The 22,987-nt window shown below is 41.5% G+C and overlaps 1 protein-coding gene and 1 long non-coding RNA gene across 4 annotated transcripts in view; both read left to right on the top strand.

The window, feature by feature from the left end:
- The first annotated feature begins 264 nt into the window (after positions 1-264).
- The window catches only part of anos1b (anosmin 1b), a 110,425-nt gene continuing 87,702 nt past the window's right edge, over positions 265-22,987 (top strand). For 2 of the 3 annotated variants that reach the window (XM_034179591.1, XM_034179593.1), the window contains exon 1: positions 266-618. In XM_034179591.1, coding sequence (XP_034035482.1) covers positions 433-618 — 186 coding nt within the window. In that variant the 5' untranslated portion in view covers positions 266-432. Of the gene's footprint in view, positions 619-22,987 lie in introns of all 3 variants that reach the window. The other variant, XM_034179592.1, reaches the window with a different exon arrangement.
- Positions 12,299-20,054, top strand: LOC117518463. Its single transcript, XR_004562995.1, has 3 exons — positions 12,299-12,310; positions 13,183-13,186; positions 19,938-20,054. It is a non-coding gene; the product is annotated as an uncharacterized LOC117518463 (long non-coding RNA).

Here is a 22,987-nt window from a genome sequence, read left to right as displayed (position 1 = left end):
GGTGTACGTGCATGTGCTGTGCACCTATGAAGACAATAACAAAGATTATGACGATGATGATGCAACTTCTTGTGTTTTTCACCGGTGAATGAAGTTATCAGAACACTAATGGCGCTGATGATGACGCTGATGATGATGTGAGTTGCTTAGTGACCACAGTGATGAGAACTGCGCGCTGCCGCACGTGTGCCGCTGGTGGGCGTGTCCCCACGAGGGGCGTGGAGCCGCCGTTCCTCTGTCTTCGCGCGCGCAGCCTCTCCCGTTCTCAACTTGTGGTCGCGAGCGCAGGAAGCAGCTGACACACATACACACACGCGCGCGCGCGCGCGACACGAGGACAAGAAAGAGCGAAGTTTGACGCAGAGTTGGCGAACTTAATTCCCGAGCAGTACGTGTTTTTAGTTGTTGTTGTTCTTGTTTGGACCCGGTGTGATGTCACTCCGGCGGGCCGGGCCGGTTCTCCTCCTGTGTGCGGCGGCGTTGTTGTCGGTGTCGCGCGCTCGCAGGAGTTCAGCGGAGCAGGAGGACGCGGAGGAGAAAATCCGCAGCGCCAGATGTACGTCCAGGTGTCTGACTCTGCACATGACTCAGCTCACCGCCGCCTTCAGGCACCTCCAGGTACGATTCAGACGCTTTTATCCACCACCAGCAACACAAACAAACAAACAAACAACAAGGCTCGAAACGTTCAGGCTGCCGCCCTCCTAAAAATACAGTCTGACTTACATTTTATTCGAATGATGACGTACACCCAGTGACCAAAATAATACATAATACAAGATAAATACATACTAAATAAATGCCAGAATGTCAGTTAAAGTCGAAATTGAATTTTTGTGCAGGTGTTTGATTGTAAACAGGGGCAGATTAATTCAGGGGCTTGTTTAGGATGAAGGTCAAGAGGCCGAAGTCACATGGGGCTGAGTTTTTTATTTTTTATTTTTATAAAATGCTGCACATGTATCACCCGTATTTGAACTACAACCATAATTTAAATATCAATTACAACCATAACTTAACTAAATATCAACTAAAACCTAATTACTTAATTAGATTTGGCAATAAAATTCATTCATTCATTTTCTATATCCACTTACTCCAATCAAGGATCACAGGTGGGGGCCGCTGGAGCCTATTTCAGCAGTTATAGGGTGAAAGGTGGGGTACACCCTGTAAAGGAAGCCAGCCTATCCCAGGGCCCAGCCCAATCTCACGCCATTTCCTGATGGCATCATGAAAAGTAAATTAATTTGTAGTTTGTGATAGCGCATTTTCGTTACGGGAGCACAAAATGCGGGGTGATGCGGGGGGAGGGGTGTCTGGGCTGGTTAGAGTTAAGGGAAGGGAGAGGGTAGAAATAGAAAAAAAAACAGCATCAAAAAATATGACTTTTGTGACGGGAACACGAAAAATAAAGCATGATACCGGGCTGCAGGACCACATATAGACAGACAAACTCGTTTACACCTATGGTCAATTTAAAGTTAGCAATTCACCTAACCTGCATGCCTTTGGAAATGTGAGAAAGCTGGAGCACCTGGAAGGAGCCCATGCAAATTCCACAAAGAAAGAACCATATGGGAAGTGATGCCAGGACCATCTTGCTTTGAGGCAACAGTGCTAACCACTAAGCCACCCCTCTGAGCCAGCAATAAATTCGCAAATTTTAGATATATTTAACAGAAAAAAAGCTTTGGAAAAAAAGGGTGGTTATCTCTTCCTTGAAAATATAGATTTTCCATGCTGTGATTGTTATGTGTCGGACGCAGCTCGGAGAACCGACCAGCGTTTGAAGGACCCAGTATGAAATAAGCAGAGCACGGTACAAAGGCTAACTGAATTTAATGCATAACAGTGATACAAAAAACAACAAAAGAAAGTGCGGTCTGGCGTGGTGCGCTCCCAGCAGCGCTAACGGTCCGGAGCCAGAAGCTGTTCGGACCCAAGGACCCCGCCGACACCCCCCAGGTGGCCGCAACAAACAGAGTCTGTGAAAGAAGGAACCATTATGTGAGTCCACACTCTACACACAGAGAGACCACTTAAAGGTGTACAAACAGCAAACACTTCCTGGCTTGATTACTAATCAGCTTCCCAACCTGCAGGCATGGAACATCCAGTTCACAAAACTCCACTGCAGTGGAAGCCGATACATGACTAACATACAGCTCAATATAATAAAGGTGTGAGGGACACCACATTTACTGACTGTATAAATGTTAGTCACAAAATCTAACGTACCTCAGGAAGTGTGCTGACGAGCGTGAGACCTCACCCACCTCCTCTTTCACAGACCGTGCATCAAACCCTGGACGTTCTCTGCATCCACTGATGATGAGATGGCTCCCGAGACGACGATCTCACCCGTCTGGTCACAAGGTCGAGTCTCTGACAAATACACACTGTATACTCCAGTCTTAAATGCCACCATGTTCCAATCCATATAGATGCACCTCAGCTGTGAGTCCTGACGAGCCGCAGGTGATCAGGGTGAGGTCCTGATAACCTCAGCAACACAGCCACTCAGTCCCAAATGCAAGCCACCTGGAAGGAAAAACAAAAGACAGAAACAAAAAGGCAGCCAGGCCCCCCAGCCATACAACAGTGATTGTGATTCTGAACTATTCCCGAGTGGGACCTGGACCATATCAGAATTGTGCTACTACATTGGAAGTATTTTCAAATTTCCAATCGCGTTATCTATTTTACATAAACGACACCATAACTCAGATGCTTATTCTAATCCTAGCTGTAATCCTAACTCAAAATATAAAATATAATATTTTGCCAAGCAGCCGCGACTGGTTTAGAATGTTGTTCCAAAATGTTTGCAGAAATGTTTTTTTAATAAGAGAAATTCTTACCTCGCCCCAGTTTGCAAACTACGCAGAACATATATACCAGTGATTGTGTTGTGCACAGTATGCCAGTCAGTACCAAAGTACTGACTGGCATACTTCAGAGTACCACTCTGAAGTTTTTGGCATGATAATATGAACATACAAGAACAACAGGGGTGTTGTACATGGACTGTACTGTAATGTAAAGTGTAAAATCACACCACAGCAGTTACAGTCTAAATAAATAATCACAGGCAGCTTCAGTAATTGTGTTTCCAGCATTCTTCAGGATGTTTTGGACCGGTCCTGCTGCACGTGCTTGCCCTGTGCGTGTGTACTCAGTGGGGCAAAGGGAGCCTGATGAGATGTTTGGTGATTGGGGATATAATGTTCGACAGAGTCGCTCCGCTGAGTGAAAAGGTCGGCCCACGCACCGCGGCCTTTGTAGTGAGGAACGGGAGATTAACAGAGACATTAAGACCTTACCAGGTCCACAAAGCCACTTATCGTTACAGCTCAGCATGTGCACGCTGTGCGGTGGGTGGGAAAGTCATTAATCGTTGAGTTTAGCTCCAGTGGCTCTGAGGTGTGTAGAAAAAAAAGAGTGTTTGCATGTGGTTCAGTATAAAACAAAGGTCAGTGTGGTGGACAAGCAACCAGGTTTGACTCCTGCCGCCAGTGCATCGGTTAATGAGGGCGGCTCATGGATGACTCTGTGTCTGTTAGGTGCGTGGGTAGATGGGCGTGAGAAAAGGAAAGTTTGATGTTAAGCAGAATTTGGGAGTAGGCAGCAATTAAAATTGATCAACTGATCCAAAGTTGTTTTGATCCAGAGTTGTTTCGTTGTTTACACCATCAGTTATGTGCAGATCAATGAATCATGTGTCATGTGTCCAAGACCAAATTTTCCTTTAAAACAGCAATAAAATCACATATTCTTTTGATAATTTTGATGTGTTTCATGAAATTCAGCATGAAAATGTTTCAGCAAAGCACAATTAACCTGACGTTAACATTCAGTTGACGGCTGGTTGGGTCCATGTGAGGAGGAACTTCTGCTGTGCAGGATCTGTTTTCACTCACATCTGTCTGTGGGATTGCTGTCACAATTACTCATCAGGTCATTTTTGTAAAACCTGGTTAAAAGGCAGCACCTGGCCTGGAATATAAAATTTGTGGTGGCTGTGGTTACAGGGATGGATTGAGGACATTTTAAAGTTATTTATCATCGTGAGTTATGGAGCTTTATGAAGGTATGCCTTCTAATGAGTCCCCTTATTGTTTTTTCCATCTTTGGAAACAGGTGGAATAATGACGTTAATCATATTTAAACAACAAGACAAACATATTGATGATGTTGCTTTAAAAAAATATTGAAATTAGTGCTGACAAACCAATTAATCAGTTAGTGAATGGACAGAAGATTAATGACACTAACTTCCAGTATAGTAGGTTCCTGGTTCAAGACCCTTTCTCCATGTGCAGATGGAGTTGTACCAGGAAGGACGTGCAGCATAAAACTTTTATTATTTTATTATTAACCAAATTAACACGCGGCTCCATATTGGTGTGGTGACCTTAAAAAGGGAGGACCCAAAAGAATTGTCAGGATATATTAGCTCAGTAAGAACCTGATTACTTTGTCGGTTTACAACCCCATGCATGATTTCACAACAACAACAAACAGGGAAGATAATTAAACAATAATGAATTGATTAAAATGATGATTTTGTAAAATGAATTTGGCTTTAAGCGTAGTGGGAACTCACCAGAGATATTTCAGTAGTTTTGTCTTTCATGCTTAATTGCCCTCTTTGTTGTAAACCATCTTACATCCACAGCATTTTCTTTAAATTTGTAGCATCTTTGCTTTAGAATTCTTATGTATTGTGCCTGAGATTTTTCACATCATGCTGCATATGAAAAAGAAACAAATAAACAAAAAATAAGTTGGTACAAATCAGGACATGATATAACGTTAGCACTGAAAATCCTGTTTTAAAAAAAGAGATAAAAAGTGCCTTTAAAATCTGAGCAAACAATGAAATAAATTTCCTCTCGGCCCACATCCTGAGGAGCAGCTTCACTGCCTGAATCTTTTTTAGGGCCGTGTAGGAGAAGAACGGGTTCATTTATTAACGCTTGAAAGAATTCCTTTGATCGCAGCTGCAGCGACTGTACATCAAGAATGGCAATCAAATAAAAAAAAAAGAAGATCTTTACACATCCGACCGTGTCACCACGCTCGCGTTGCTTCCTCTGGCTTCATGTGGCTGAACCCTGTGTTTTTATCCATGCATGTGGCTGGTGTGTAGCCACTAGAATTTGAGTCACCCAGTTTTCTATTTGCACCTCTCATTCCGCAGCACCGCTGGGTTTTCCACGACTTTCCCTTCTATGGTGTAAGAGCGTAATTATAGCTCTTTGTCTGCGTATGCACGTGTGTGTATATATATGTCGGTATGTTGTCATATTCCAAGAATCCTCCGTGATATAAACTTCTAAAAATAAGAAGCAAAAAGCTTGCCGTGCCTGCAGAAGCGGATCTTTTTGCACATACGTAGTACGTCAGATTGGACTGCGCGTCGTAAAACGCTGACGGCTTTGGGGTGATGACGAGCGGAGAGTTAGCGGTTCGAGCTGGGGCTGAGGGCCAGCGTTAAGCTGAATGAGGTGTCTGTGTGAGAGAGTGTGTTCATGTTTACATGTGCTGGCGTGCACGTGTGCAAACGTGGATGTTTGTGTGTCCTAGCCGCTCTGCGGTAGGTCACACTAATCAGGCTGGAGGTCGGTCGTCTAACCAGTCACGCTCTGAAAAAGACCAGAGACAATGATGAGGTCAGGTTGCATGCAGACAGACGGGAAGATAAAGACAGGTAGGTGAAGCGTGAAGACAGACAGACAGACGGGTGTGCAGGCAGAGAGACTCAGACATCCAGGTCGACAGATAACCCGACACACTGATACACGCACAGACAGACGGGTAAGGATGGGTGGTGACAGGACACAAAAGCTGGTTTGATTCATGTCCGAGATAATCGCCGTCTCTCTGCAGCTTTGTCATTTGATCGGGAGAAACTGGGAGAGATGGCAATAAAGTCAGAGCGCCGCCGTAGGAGGGACTCTCACCTGAAACCACTGCAAGAAAGTCAGCGACCGTAAATCACAACTGGAACGACAAAGCACTGAGCAGCAAGGCTTTGTTCCTTCAGATGAAGCAGTGAAACACACACCGCACACCACTTTGCATCTTCTCACCACCGCCGAACAATTCACAGTCTTGCTTGCAATCCCCCGAAATTATAGGTTGGGATTTGATTTGTGCTTTTTCAAATATTTTTATTACAATTAAATTCTGCTCATGTGAATAAAAGAGAGCCAATGTTTGATACAGGCACAGCAGGCCACCGTGCTGGTGCTTATCCCCAGAAACCATAGCATGAAGCCAATGAGAGTTTACCACTTTCCCCAGACTGGATGCCAGTCCATACTGGCTTACTTCCCTGGCTAAGACCAGCACCCATTTACAGCTGGGTGCACTGAGACAATGCAAATGAACTCTGTTGTCCAAGGTAGTTAAGGTAGCTTGAAACAGACACACCTGGACTCAAACCCAGGTCTATGAGTTGGTAGTCCAACTCCAAAGTGAATAAAATCAGTTTAATACTATCATGTTGCCTAAATGTGTTCATACTAAAAGCATTTTTCTGAGAATTGTCCAATTCTCAGAAAAATGGATTTACATCTGGATGTACACAATGCACACATTGATCGAGTCTATTGTGGGAAACAGAAATAATAATTTTCATTGTTATTTCTGCTATTTGGAAAAGCCTAGACAGACATTATGTAAAATGCAGCGAATACAACCCTTGGCAAAAATTATGGAATCACCGGCCTCGGAGGATGTTCATTCAGTTGTTTAATTTTGTAGAAAAAAAGCAGATCACAGACATGACACAAAACTAAAGTCATTTCAAATGACAACTTTCTGGCTTTAAGAAACACTATAAGAAATCAAGAAAAAAAGATTGTGGCAGTCAGTAATGGTTACTTTTTTAGACCAAGCAGAGGAAAAAAATATGGAATCACTCAATTCTGAGGAAAAAATTATGGAATCACCCTGTAAATTTTCATCCCCCAAACTAACACCTGCATCAAATCAGATCTACTCATTGACATTGACCCTATGCCACGACATTGACCCTATGTGTCTTTTTACAAGGAATGTTTTCGCAGTTTTTGCTCTATGGCAAGATGCATTATCATCTTGAAACATCCCCAAACATCCTTTCAATTGTCCAAAATATCAACGTAAACTTGTGCATTTATTGATGATGTAATGACAGCCATCTCCCCAGTGCCTTTACCTTACATGCAGCCCCATATCATCAATGACTGTGGAAATTTACATGTTCTCTTCAGGCAGTCATCATTATAAATCTCATTGGAACGGTACCAAACAAAAGTTCCAGCATCATCACCTTGCCCAATGCAGATTCGAGATTCATCACTGAATATGACTTTCATCCAGTCATCCACAGTCCACGAATGCTTTTCCTTAGCCCATTGTAACCTTGTTTTTTTTCTGTTTAGGTGTTAATGATGGCTTTTGTTTAGCTTTTCTGTATGTAAATCCCATTTCCTTTATGCGGTTTCTTACAGTTCAGTCACAGACGTTGACTCCAGTTTCCTCCCATTCATTCCTCATTTGTTTTGTTGTGCATTTTTCAATTTTTGAGACATATTGTTTTAAGTTTTCTGTCTTGACGCTTTGATGTCTTCCTTGGTCTACCAGTATGTTTGCCTTTAACAACCTTCCCATGTTGTTTGTATTTGGTCCAGAGTTTAGACACAGCTGACTGTGAATAACCAACATCTTTTGCAACATTGCATGATGATTTACTCTCTTTTAAGAGTTTGATAATCCTCTCCTTTGTTTCAATTGACATCTCTCATGTTGGAGCCATGATTCATGTCAGTCCACTTGGTGCAACAGCTCTCCAAGGTGTGTTCACTCCTTTTTAGATGCAGACTAACGAGCAGATCTGATATGATGCAGGTGTTAGTTTTGCGGATGAAAATTTACAGGGTGATTCCATAATTCTTTCCTCAGAATTGAGTGATTCCATATTTTTTTCCTCTGCTTGGTCTAAAAAAGTAACCATTACTGACTGCCACAATCTTTTTTCTTGATTTCTTATAGTGTTTCTTAAAGCCAGAAAGTTGCCATTTGAAATGACTTTAGTTTTGTGTCATGTCTGTGATCTGCTTTTTTTCTACAAAATTAAACAACTGAATGAACATCCTCAGAGGCTGGTGATTCCATAATTTTTGCCAGGGGTTATAGATAGATAGATAGATAGACAGACAGACAGACAGAGCCCATCCCCTGTTGTTCTTTGTGCTCTTGTTTTTCCATTATTTTCTTGTCTTCTTCCAATATTAATAATTCCAACAATCTTTAAAGTTTTACAAGGCTATTAAAAAATGCAACTTGATTAACATGATAACTCAAAAATAACATGATACAATCTTGTACATCTACATATTAATAGGGAATATAATGAGGATAAAGTGATTGAAATTTGATTAACCATGATGCACCAGATCAATCCAAAAAGCAATGTTGTTTTGCTTAAGTAATATATATTACACACACACACACATGCACCTGTCTGCCATCTGCTGGACATATCTGGGATTGTTGCCTGGCGTACCGTATTTTCCGGAGTATAAGTCAGACCCTTTTCTGTGTTACAGCTCTTTAATTTGTGGTTTTTGTGGATTGCTGTAATGTACCTTTTATTACTGACATTTATTCTTTTATTATTGGAGTGCATTTTGTTTACTGCCTTGATTCCCGGGAAAGTCCTGTATAAATAGTTATTAAAATTACTATTATTAATAACAATTTTGTCATTTTTCAGTATATAAATTGCATCAGAGTATAAGTTGCAGGGCCTCCAGAACTAGTAAAAAATGCACAAAAAACATGACTTATACTACAGAAAATATGGCAATCTCATCATCACATGCATGATGAAATTAGGAGCAGGTGTGGATGAAGTTACGCGTAACTTGAAATGTGCTTGTCAGTTTCTTTGATTTCCAAAGCTCAGGTCTGGTGGCCACCGAGGTCACTGCTTGGTGGTGGTTTATTACTGTAGCAGAAACTGGCTAAACTAATTAGCTGATCTCATAATGGTATGAAGGCATTAAATTGATCTAAGAGCCAGAATGAGACATGGATCAGCTCTCAAATGGAATCAGAACCTCCTTGGACAAAATGTCTTCCATCCACCCAACCCCAGTGAAATCCATCAATTTTTATGTGTGTGTATTTGGTTGAAAGATAGAAGAACAGACACATTTGAAAACATACTCAGTCACTGCAGAATGTGACACATCTCCACCCCTAGTAAGGGAACAACTGACTTACAGAGAGACAGATTCTTTCACCACATCAGACAAGTTCCACCATATTATATCTGACAGTTGAGCAATTAAATCTTTCCTCAATGGTGACTGCTCTCCTCAGCTGAATCATAATTAAACTTAATTTGTTGTTGGCTCATGTTACTTCGATTTGTGCAGCCTTTGGAACAGAAAACCTGATGCTGACGTAAAGGTCAGGCTGAGGTGTGACGCTGTGTTGTTTACAGGATGCGGAGCACCACAAACAATAATGTTGACACACATACACACATGCACTCAGTTGTAGATGCACACTCTAATTAGGGGCTTCTGACGGGAATGTTCAGACCTCAACATGGGCTTTTTTTTTGGGAAAACCTTATATTCCGTTGAGTGGAAGTTAGTCATGATGCATTCACATCCCATGTGCGCACATTTGCACCATCCTCCTGTTTGTTTCTGGTCATCTGGGTGTTATTAGCAGAGTTAATGCCTCATGTTAAATAGACTTTCTACTGCGCCTCACCGCAAGCACTGACCACAAATGCACACACACGTGCGTGCACGCACACGCACGCACATACTTTTTTATCACTGCATCTGGCAGGAGTGTGATTTATATCTCGCACTGGTTCAAACACCGAAGGCTGCGTGCAGCTGTGCGCATGCATGTTGACAGTACACATATTTGTCTGTGACTGTGTGCATACGTGTGCACACTTAAGCCCCTGCCTCTTGCCTGCTGTTGCATCCAGTAATATCAGGTTGTTATTCTTTAACAGTGATTACTGTGAACTCAGCAGCCATGTGGAAGTTCTTTAGTGAAGTGTTTCTCAACGATGTGGGTCACTTCAGTTTCTGACGGGCCTCTCGAGTCTCAGGCGCAGCTTTTTCTTGACTGGCTCTCCTAAAAAAAAAAAAAGTTTAAGACCCGGTGTTTATATTTTAGAGATGAAATCCCACCATGTGGAAATCCGTTATTAAACCGAAATGGGATTTTGTACATTTTTATTGTTAGCCATACATCATAAACTGGATTGAAATGGAATTCCCATGATATGTTTCATAAACTGTGTCATATGAGCATTTGTAATTGTATGAAGCATAAAATATAGAAAAGACTTTGATTTTTTTTTTTATTGAAGTTGCAGGGTTATTTGAAGAGAAAAATTCACACATACTGTGACTGTGGCTATCCTTTACCATCAAAAAAAAAGAATGAATTATTTTGGCTGAAGAGATTATCAAAGTGTCTGGATTTGCAATTGTTCTGGATAAAGAATAACATTCACGCACTGATTTCCTGGACTCGAACATCAGTGTGTGTGGTGAAAGTGTTGAACTTGTGGACACATTCACTTATCTTGGCAGCGCCTCTGAATATGAAAAGACACCTTTGAAGAGCTTATGGAGTCATGAGATCACTGGACAGAGGTGTTTGTCAATGCCAATATCTTTGCAGAAGAATGAAGGTCCAAGACTTTGTCTTACCGTATTGTTGCGAGACGTGGACATTACCCAGTGACCCAAGGTGATGACTAGATGTCTTTGGTACTAGGTTTCTTCTGAGATTCTCAGGTACAGTTGGAATGACTCTGTCAAATGAAGCGTTATTTGGAAACTCAGATGAGGCGCATGACTTGCATTGTGAGGAAACTACGAGAATTTGGCTGTGTGGCGTGTTTCTCTGAATATGATCCAGCAAGCCAGTGCTCCAGTATTGAGGACCCCAGTGCCCATTGAAGGTCAAGGGGATGCCCACATTTCACCTGGTTGTTATAGACAGATGGTTAGTTTCGAGAGGTGGGGCAGGATCGGATGTCTTCCTGTGTGTTTGTCATCCAGAATCATGGGCGGCTCCATTTTGTGGTGGATGTAGTGACATGTGGCACCAGCGATTGCTCCCAAACTTGACTTGACTTGGCATATTGTTTCTGTGAAATTAGAAATTGGTGGTCAACCTCAGTGGATATCAGGGTTTTAATTATCTGCAAGCAACTTTCTCTAATCTTTGATATTTTTTCTTGTAAATATGCACAAATTTAGAATTAGATCTTTTACTGACATACTGATATAGGAGACCCCCCCCCCCCCCCCCACACACACACACCCAAAACCACATTTATACACCTGGCTGCTTAAGACTTTTGCACACAACACTGTGTGTTTATAAATGCACCATATGCAACTTCAACCCAAATCAAACGCCTTGAGCTTCACTTTAAAGTATGAAAGTTCTTCCATTTTGGATAAAAATACATCAACTGGGGTTCATTGTCATGTTTGCCATTCATAAATAAAAACATGACACTGATGGCTAAACTCCAGCCACATGAGCAACAGTCACCAAAATTTACTGCATCCTGTTTCACAGATCTGCTCCACTCATTGCCAACCTCCTCTGCTAACTGATATTTATTTCCATCTTTCACCCTCTCTGCTCTTTTCAGCTTTAGTCCTCTATCCCGCTTTTCCCCTCACACTCCCACATCCATCTTTATTCCTGCAGTCACCTTCATACAGCCTGAACTTTTTTTTCCAACATGTGCATCCATGTGGCCTGAGACGGACAGACTGACCGGACTCAGCACTGGAAACCTCACGTTGACCACCACTAAATCACCAAACGGCACACTAAACCATCTAAACTGTCGTGATTGACTCTGACAGCAAGTATGTCCCGTGAAATCGGCTTGTGATGCACGTGTGTACTATGCTGGCGATGGAGAGACGGTGAGAGCGCAAGAAAAGATGAGTGCAGAAGCGGAGTGACAGAGAGGACAGATGTTACGGGGAGGGAGGATGAAGACGTGAGGCCAGCAGAGGGAAAGCAGCTTTGCCTCCTTAGAGAGAGGCTGTGAAATCTGGAGCCGTTTAACTGGTCTCTACGGTCTTCTCAATTCTTTGACTGGAACATCTACACTATGTCATCATCAACGTTGTCAAGTCTGAACAGACGTACACCTTCCTTCAGCTGGAGGATGAACATTCAGTCCATGTTGATGGAGTGTATTGTGGAGCAGGATGGTGAAAGCTGTGCAAGGTGCTGTTCTGTAAGTGATTAATCAGAACAGGGCAATATTGCCAAAAATCATGATTGAGCAGTATTGAGAAGGCAATGAAAAGCACCATTGGTAATGTAACTAAGTAAGTTTGTAAGTCCTGTAATAGGTCGTCTGGTCCAGCGGTGCCAGTGCTTTATTGGTCGAGACTAGAGGTTCCTCGGTTCAAATCCCAGCCTGACCAGAAAATCACTAAGGGCCCTTGGGCAAGATCCTTAATCTCCTAGTTGCTCCCGGTGTGTAGTGAGTACCTTGTATGGCAGCACATCTGGCAGCATCTGATGCAAATGGCAAGGCGCTGTATAAATACAGTCTATTTACCATTTCTATAGGTATTGTCAGCCCAGTCTCACGGGTTGTTTTTTTTTCGTGCTCCTGTGACAAAATGAGTAAAAGTTTTGTGACGGGTTTTTTTTTTTAACTCACTATTACTAATCCTACTCCTACCCCCAACCATAACCTTAACCATAACCTAATCCTGCTACTCCCCCCCCCCCCCAAACACTTCACTTTTAATTTTGTGCAGCCATCACGGAATGAATTAGAATGAATTTGTGCTGCTGTGATGAAAATGAGGCGCTTTTCGTCACAATATCACAAACCAATAGATTAATGTATATTTCGTGCTGCTGAATCACACTTGCAGTGAGACTGGGTTGGTATTGTATAGGGTTGTATGTCCTTGATGGCAATTCCTCAGTGAGGAGGAAGATTGTCTCTAGAATCAATTCCAGACGGGATAGTGGACACAGGAAAAAATATACATCCAGGATCGATGTAGAGACGCCTGTGCGTGGTTTTGTTTAACGTGGGAATGAATGTTGCAGGCCGGCAAAACACACAGCCCTTTGACACATCCGTAGCCTGGTCCAGCGGCTGGGAAATCCCAAATGATCAGGGTCTGAGGACCTCCAGCAGCCTTAAATCCGCCTTCACAGCTGCTGGGTTACAAGCCATCACCTCCTCCGCCTGATCCACTGTTGATGACTTCTGGTTTCGCCAGAGCCCCGTTAGCCATGTTGTGTTCAGGGTTCCCATTGGGGCCTTCACTTTCCCATTCAGTTGAAAGTGAAAGTATGTTGGTCAGTTGAACTGTAGTATTGTGAGGCTGCTGTTTGTGAATAGGTTTGTAGTTGGACAGTTTTGTTAAATCAGAAAGTCTGTCATCGATACGATGAAACAGAAAAGATGAGTGTTTTTCTCTCTGATGATGGCATGTCACTGGTTCCTCCGCTCTTCCATTCCTTTTTCCAGCCTTCCTTCCCCAAAGACTTGTTACTAATCATCAAGGATTTAAGGACATTAATCCTCTCATGCCTTTTCTTTTACTCTCCTGTCTGCAGCCTCAGTTTTAAAACAAGTAGAGATTACTGTCAAGGCGAAGGTGTCAACCCATTAATACTCATGTAGTCCTAAGTCACACTAACGCCTCCAACTCCCCCCTGCAACGCAGTCCAACGACGCTCAGTCATTTCACAGATGTCATTTATGTGCTGGATCCGTGAAACTGTGATTAAGTCTGTCCTGGCTGTTGTTCAGGACCTGATTCCGATTTCAGTTGTACTCCTTGTGTTTCCTTGCATCTGCATTGCTTCCAGCAGCTTAATATTCAACATGTAGACTCTGAAAAAGTATGAAAAGAATGATGAGAAGACACTTCTCAGAGAGCCTGGACCTCAGCCCTTTTCTCGCACATTTACATTTGCAGAAAGTGGAGTTGACCGACGGTTCGAGCGTTTTTGGACGTGTACAAATTCCGCAGCTGAAAACACAAATGACTTCAGTCCCCCATGTTGCTTTCATACAGGAACCTTTATGAAAATGAATGTCTGCTTTTGTGGCCATAAATTCTGCTGCTGTAGTTTTGCCACAGACCTTGAATAAGACACAAGCTTAATTACCAAACTGCAGTTATTGCCATGAATATGATGAGTTTACATCTGCTTTGAATATTAAGATTGAAAAAAGTATTCAGCAGAATCTGTCCAAAGCCTTTAACTCTAATCTCTCTTTTTTTTTTTTACCCCAGCATTGTTACCCTAAAAGCTCACTCCTGAACCCTCTGCAGACCAGACACACAATGTCAAGAGTGAAAAGCTAAACACAGCTGACTCAGGATGCACTTGAGGAGTTGTTAAGAGGGTTTAGTCCACATCACCACACCTTCTCATGAGGGTTGCACACACAAAAACATTGCAGAATGTTGCACTCCCTGCAGACATGCACACCCCAATGGATGATGTGCACAGAGTGACTGTTCTAATAGTTGTTTTCATGTTGGTTATGCCGTCATGATTGCACTGAAGATCACAAAGCATTTCAGAAGAGAAAAGTGCAGTATTATTGCCACACTAACACTCTTATTACACCTCAGCTCTTTTGTATCTACCCTGTAAATTGCAGTGAGTGAATACAACCCCTGGCAAAAATTATGGATCACCGGCCTCGAGGATGTTCATTTCCAGTTGTTTAATTTGTAGAAAAAAAGCAGATGAAAGACATGACACAAAACTAAAGTCATTTCAAATGGCAACTTTCGGCTTTAAGAAACACTATAAGAAATCAGGAAAAAATTGCGGCAGTCATAATGGTTACTTTTTTAGACCAAGCAGAGGGAAAAAATAGGGGAATCACTCAAGTTCTGAGGAAAAAATTATGGAATCAGGAAAAAACAAAAGAACGCTCCAACACATCACTAGTATTTTGTTGCACCACCTCTGGCTTTTATAACAGCGTGCAGTCTCTGAGGCATGGACTTAATGAGTGACAAACAGATACTCTTCATCAATCTGGCTCCAACTTTCTCTGATTGCTGTTGCCAGATCAGCTTTGCAGGTTGGAGCCTTGTCATGGACCATTTTCTTCAACTTCCACCAAAGATGTTCAATTGGATTAAGATCCGGACTATTTGCAGGCCATGACATTGACCCTATGTGTCTTTTTGCAAGGAATGTTTTCACAGTTTTTAATCTATGGAAAGATGCATTATCATCTTGAAAAATGATTTCATCATCCCCCAAACATCCTTTCAATTGATGGGATAGAAAAGTGTCCAAAATATCAATGTAAACTTGTGCATTTATTGATGATGTAATGACAGCCATCTCCCCAGTGCCTTTACCTGACATGCAGCCCCATATCATCAATGACTGTGGAAATTTACATGTTCTCTTCAGGCAGTCATCTTTATAAATCTCATTGGAACGGCACCAAACAAAAGTTCCAGCATCATCACCTTGCCCAATGCAGATTCGAGATTCATCACTGAATATGAATCAGTATGAGTCATCCACAGTCCACGGTTGCTTTTCCTTAGCCCATTGTAACCTTGTTTTTTCTGTTTAGGTGTTAATGATGGCTTTCGTTTAGCTTTTCTGTATGTAAATCCCATTTCCTTTAAGTGGTTTCTTACAGTTCGGTCACAGACGTTGACTCCAGTTTCCTCCCATTCGTTCCTCATTTTTTTTGTTGTGCATTTTCGATTTTTGAGACATATTGCTTTAAGTTTTCTGTCTTGACACTTTGATGTCTTCCTTGGTCTACCAGTATGTTTGCCTTTAACAACCTTCCCATGTTGTTTGTATTTGGTCCAGAGTTTAGACACAGCTGACTGTGAACAACCAACATCTTTGCAACATTGCGTGATGATTTACCCTCTTTTAAGAGTTTGATAATCCTCTCCTTTGTTTCAATTGACATCTCTTGTGTTGGAGCCATGATTCATGTCAGTCCACTTGGTGCAACAGCTCTCCAAGGTGTGATCACTCCTTTTTAGATGCAGACTAACGAGCAGATCTGATATGATGCAGGTGTTAGTTTGGGGATGAAAATTTACAGGGTGATTCCATAATTTATTCCTCAGAATTGAGTGAGTCCATATTTTTTCCCTCTGCTTGGTCTAAAAAAGTAACCGTTACTGACTGCCACAATTATTTTTCCTGATTTCTTATAGTGTTTCTTAAAGCCAGAAAGTTGCCATTTGAAATGACTTTAGTTTTGTGTCATGTCTGTGATCTGCTTTTTTTTTCTATAAAATTAAACAACTGAATGAACATCCTCCGAGGCCGGTGATTCCATAATTTTTGCCAGGGGTTGTAGCTAAACAAATTAGTCCAGTAGGATATGGTAACTGAAAAATAATAAATGCTATCTTGCATGTCTCCATATTTAAATGCCACATATTGATGACAAATTGATTAAAATCAGGTGAATTTTGATGTACCAAACCAATCATAAAAGCTACTTTGTTTTGCTTATTTAATATCCACCTGCTGGATGGTTGGATGATGGAACTTAGTAGCAAGTGTGGTTTTCAGCAATCAGAGAAATAAACCATTATTTTCTGATTGTTTCACAGTGGTTATGCTTCAAATAATTACTTAAATAACTCCACGCAACCCTGCGAATGGTAAATTAACATTGCGCTTGTAAGGGGAATGGCGCTTTATAGCGACTCCTCACATTCCTTCCCAAACTGATGTCAGGATACTGCCATGCAAGGTATTCACTACATGCCAGGAGCAATTTGGGGATTAAGGACCCAAGGGCCCCTGAGTGATTTGTAGGTCTGACTGGGATTGGAACCAAGGTGTCTTTGGTTACAAGCCCGCAGCATTAACCACTTGACCATCACTTCCCTGTGGAAATGACTTTGTAAGAATGTAGATGAAGCAGACACTTACCAAATAAATGATGCAGAAAAACACTTTGGCTGCTGGAAATGGTGTCTTCATGCGGTTTACATTAAGCACTGACAATGCTGTCAGACATGGCTGAGACCCCATCGCCTGTTGGTCACATTAGCTTCAACAGACTAAGGCAATGTGATCAAGCTGGCATTTGTTTTTTACAGTGAATAGAGGCCACTGGATGCTATGCCACCAGCTAGACTAGGCCAAGATAGACAAGCTATTTAATGCCAATGCTGAGTGATGCCACATGGCAACTGCTGATCCGAGTGACCTACATTGGTTGGTTGTTAGTTATATTTACAGTTATTTATAATAAATTACATGTTTAACCCCTTAACACCTGAATTTATATAGCTGTATATAAAAAATGTTTGGTGTGTGTTTTTGCCTTTAAGTAGATGGTAAATAATGTTGAGATTATTAATTTCACTTTTGCACAAAAAATAAATAGTAATTTTGGTATTTTGATAATGACTTTATGTTATAATGTTATAATAATAATAATGGTATGTTGCAAATTTGCGACAACAGGCATACTGGTCAATTTGGTATGTTGCATATTTGAGTCAAATATTGTAGAATATATGTGACAGTAGGCATTAAGGGGTTAAATCAAGTCTGGCTTAAATGTCTTTGTAATACCAGTTTGACAGTGAAATGTTAGGAATTATTCCTATTTTTTATTCAGCAGATATACGTATCTGTATCATATTCTTTTTAAGCTCCCTAATATTGGTAATATATCAGCTCCCCAAAAATCTGTATCGGTTGGGCTCTAATTTTGAGTTTTCTGTGACACCCGTGAACATTTTCTTCCTGAAACATGTCTTCATGTAGAGTCATGGGGACACAGTGAATGCATGCTGTGGAATGTTTGCTCAGTTTTTATACAGAAACAATTTGTGTGGGTTATTTTGATCCAGAAAGGTTTTATTCATGAAGAAAGTTGCACAGAGCGAAACTCTGTAAAATCTGTTTTACTCTCAAAAAGGACACAAACAGTACTATATTGAGTAAATACTTCCATTGTGGTTCAGTATTCTGGTTAACATTTTCCTTTTACCCATTTTTTTTTTTCATTTTGAGACTGTTATTCCTTTGATCTCTTCTCTTAAATTCTAAGTTCTTGATTGCCGACCTTTTGATCCTGATCACTCACTAATATTTGATCCCGATCTTTGTACCTTATCACTCATCATTGATCTGAATCACAGATCTTTGACTTTGATTGCTGACGTTTTATGCGGATCTTTGCTCCTGGCCACTCACCCCTGATCTGATTCACAGATCTTTCATACTGATTGCTGACCTTTGATCTTTATCTTTGTGTCTGAGCCCTCATCTTTGATCTGGCTCACAGGTCTTTGATTCTGACTGCTGATCTTTGAGTCTGATTGCTAATCTTTGTTCCTGACCTTTGACTCTGATGTTCAAGTGTTGAGCAAAGTTGCTAACATTTGATCCTGCTTTCTCATCTTTGATCTCTGCCTTTGATGGTAAATGGACTACATTTCTGCCATGCTTTTCTACGTGATGCAGACTTTCAGTTTTACAATGATGCTTCATATTTACACATTCACACAGCCTGAATTAATACAAGGTGCTCAGCTGCACACAGGGGGCAACTTGGGGATTGTGGTGGAATTTTTTTAACAGTTACTGACACATTTCTCTCTCAGCATAAAATACACTTTTCCCATTACAAGATTAAAGATCTTGCTCAATGGTACCTTTGTAATTTTCTTGTGTGATCAGAGAATTGAACCTGTCATCCTCAACAGGGTTGGGTAGGATTACTTTGAAATGTAATCCAAAAGTAATCAGATTACAAGTAATCCAAATGTATGTACATGCATACATGTAATCCACATGTATTCTTTCAAAGTAATCCTACCCAGCCTTGATCCTCAATTCTCAAACCTGCAGACTGCCGCTTCCCCACCCAGCAACCAGAGATTTTATATTGTTGCTGCTGTTTGTCTGCCTGGCTTTTATCCTGTTTACAGGCTCAAAGGAATCTGCATCAAAGGAAAACACCTGACCATTGACTAATCAGCCACCCTGATTACATGTTCAAAGGCATCAGAATCACAGATGTGATCCTAAGGCAGGATCATTATCATACAAATCAAGATCAAAGACAGAATCCATACCCGGATCTGGATCTGCACTAAAATTAAACCACTATTCCTTGACCAAAATCCGAGTGTGCCTCATGAAATTTCATTGACTGACTGATGAGCACATTGCACAGAGATGCATTTATGACTGCAAGTGAATGATGCTCCAAATCATCCTGGACTACAGTTCCACCAAACCAGAGGTTCTTTCCAACTGCCAGTGCATGACTGCTGTTTGGCCTCTAGTGTGTGTCTATATGTGTGCAATATGTGCTACAGACTGAAAGCAGCAACGACATGAGGGCAAATGTTGCTAACATCGGCTCAGAAAAGCCCCCTTCACTCCCAACATTCAGACGTGAACTAGCCCACCTCCAACTTCACCAGCTGCATTTGGTTTTCACCAAGTTCAGACTGAGGTATCCAGACCACCAGCCAATCCATCATCTGCAGATCCTGTGGATACAAATAATGGCAAGAAGCAGAAACGATACACTGACAAATCTGTAAAACCAGCACCACGTGTCCTGTGCCCGAAGTACATACACACGTATGTTGTGTTCATCCCCTGGAGAATTATAAGAAAATAGGTTTGAAAAAAAAAAAGGACTTAAAAAAAAGGGAAAACTTTAAACTACGGTAAGTTGCATTTACAGCATACAAAAACATACAGTCCATGTGGGAAAACTGGAAGTTCTTGCATCAATTATTTGCCAGTTTTGAAGTAATGTGAGCATAAATGTGACCATGTAACTTTTTTCCAAAGAAAAAACCTGAAATAAAATCACACCAATGATAAAAGCCCAGGGGCTGTATCCACAAAGTAACTCAAAGCCCTCTCAAAAAGCTCCTAACTTGGCCAAAAAGTTCCTGGCAAGGAATGCTAGCCTAACAGTGAGCCAGGAGTTGTCTGAGAGCAAGTCTGAGCAAAGAGGGGACAGAAACTCCAATCCGGTTGTGTGTGATGTAACGCATCATGTGATTTTCAACTTCCGGGTCCAAACAAAAAAACGCGCGCTGTCATTAACATTGAGAACTGCACTGAGACGCTTTCATCAGGCTGCACTTAAACAGCTGCACACGGACAACAGCATTAACATTGCAACATAAAACTTTTTATATATTGTGCCTAAAACTCTCCTGGATATATTAACTGGGTTTTTAGACATTGTTATTGTGTTTGTTTTATGTAAAAATGCCAGAAGCTCAGGTCGTTTCTCTGTTATTTTCAATGGGAGTTGCTGTGAGCTGCGATCGCTTCCTGTTCATGTCATTCGGGGAGAAAGTGAAGTTTGCACTTTAACGTCCTGTTTATTGTAATAAATACTTTTTTATTAACAAACAGACATATATTTTACCTGTGCATAATAAAATATATAAAGTAAAAGAAAAAAGTTTTATTAAGTGTTCTTACCTTAGAAACAGACAAATGTGGTTAACGGAGGTGGAGGCGGAGAAGGGAGGGAAGGAGGTTTGCGCTCACTGTACGAGGTCTGTGAGAAAAGTATTATACCTTTTTATTTTTTCAAAAACTATATGGATTTGATTCATATGTTTTTACGTCAGCCAAGCTTGAACCTTCGTGCGCTTGCGTGAGTTTTTCCACGCCTGTCGGTTGCGTCATTCGCCTGTGAGCATGCCTTGTGGGAGGAGTGGTCCAGCCCCCTCGTCGGATTTTCATTGTCAGGAAATGGCGGAATGATTTGGGCTTTTTTTCCATCAGAATTTTTTCAGAAACTGTTAGAGACAGGCAGCTGGAAACCGTTCGAAAAATTTATCTGGCTTTCGGTGAAAATTTTACGGGCTTCACAGAGAATAAGGAGTGTTACTACAGCTTTAAGGATGCCCCACAATGGCCCCACAAGTTGGGACATGCCCAGCTCTCCACAATTTCTCTTATACTCACTGGGCTGGTAAGCATTGAAAGCCGAGATAGGCATGTCCCAACTTGTCCTCTAACACTCCGAAACGGAGGTGTTCCTTTGTCTCGCTCGATCAGCGGCTCCGTCATGACGCGCAAAGCCTCTGCGCGGCTTTCCATGACCAAATCTCTTGTTAAAAGTGAAATCTGCCAGAAAATGGCTGATGTCCAGCTCTTGTGATAACCAGAGAAATTGCTCACGACAGTCCCGGCTCCACACAGCGATCAGTTTAGAAATGATGTGGTGTTTTCTGCCTCTCGATGGTGGCTCGGAACGCGGGGCGCCGTGCGCCATTGTGGGCCATCCTTAAAGCTGTAGTAACAGTCCTTATTCTCTGTGAAGCCCGTAAAATTTTCACCAAAAGCCAGATTCATTTTTCGAATGGTTTTCAGCTGCTTGTCTCTAACAGTTTCTGAAAAAATTCTGATGGAAAAAAAGCCCAAATCATTCCGCCATTTCCTCGCAATGAAACGACGACGAGAGGGCTGGACCACTCCTCCCACAAGGCGTGCTCACAGGCGAATGATGCAACCGACAGGCGTGGAAAAACTCACGCATGCGCACGAAGGTTCAAGCTTGGCTGACGTAAAAACAAATGAATCAAATCCATATCGTTTTTGAAAAAAATAAAAAGGTACGATACTTTTCTCACAGACCTCGTAAACACAAACTAAACTAAAAAAGGCGGGGTTGACCCCGTTGCTAGGTATGACACAGTCCTCTAAGAGCTGTGATTGTCGTCATGGAAAAGGGAGGAGAAATACAAAAAAAATAAACAAATGCACTCCACGCTCCTCGTCATGAGTGGACAGTGAAATCAAGATCTGTAATCGTGAGGATAACTTAATGTTATGATGATGAAACTTGGCTAAATTAATAGAATTGTTACACAGCTTGAAAATGTTTGAACGTACGTCATTCACATGTTGAATATCCATATATTAAAAGAAGGCGTGTAAATAATTGTAAATACAGGGGTGGTGGCCAAGTGGTTAATGCATTTGGTTTCAGTTCAGAAGGTTCCGGGTTCAAATCCCACCCCTGCGACATTTCTCCATGTAATGTGGAGTTGCGTCAGGAAGGGCATCCGGCGTAAAACTTGTGCCAAATCAACACGCAGATCCACCTTGGATTTGCTGTGGCGACCCCGAGTGCAAACAAGGGAGCAGCCGAAGGGACTTATTTACATAATATAATTGTAAATACGTTAAAAATGCATGCATGGTACAAGAAAGTGAAAACACTTAATTTCATTGTGATCTATTTAAGAGTCAAATGACAAAATAGAAAGAATAATAAAAGAAAATAATAATATTAATAGTACCGATGATGAAGATGACGATGATGATAATAATAATAAAATAATGATAATATTAATAGCGTGTATATGATAACAAGAACCTAGACAATTTATAAATACATTAAGACAGTAAATTAACATAAAATAATTACTTAGATGGGCAGCACGGTGGCTTTGTGGTTAGCACTGTTACCTCACAGCGAGACGGTCGTGGGTTCAATTTCCGTGGCCTTTCTGTGTGGAGTTTGCCTGTTCTCCCTGTGTTTGCGTGGGTTTCCTCCAGGTGCTCCGGTTTCCTCCCACATCCACAGACATGCAGGTTAGGTGGATTGGAATCTTTAAAATTGTCCGTAGGTGTGTGTGTGTGTGGCTGTGTCTGTGTTTGTTTGTTTATGGCCCTGTGACAGACTGGCGTCCTGTCCTGGGTGTACCCCGCCTCGCGCTCTATGACTGCTGGGATAGGCTCCAGCCCCCCGCAACCCTTAATTGGACTGAGCAGTAGAAGATGAATGAATGAATGAATGAATGAATTACTTAGATCAAGCCGGTAGCATGTTACTAACTCACTGTCATCCTACATACGGAGAAAATCTCTTCTTCCTCTGACTTTTCTGCCATGTTCTCTATTTAAGACA

Source organism: Thalassophryne amazonica, chromosome 10 (genome assembly GCF_902500255.1).
Source record: "Thalassophryne amazonica chromosome 10, fThaAma1.1, whole genome shotgun sequence".
Taxonomy (NCBI): Eukaryota; Metazoa; Chordata; class Actinopteri; order Batrachoidiformes; family Batrachoididae; genus Thalassophryne; species Thalassophryne amazonica.
The sequence above is the reverse complement of the archived record's forward strand: the minus strand, read 5'-3'. Positions and strand labels throughout refer to the sequence as shown.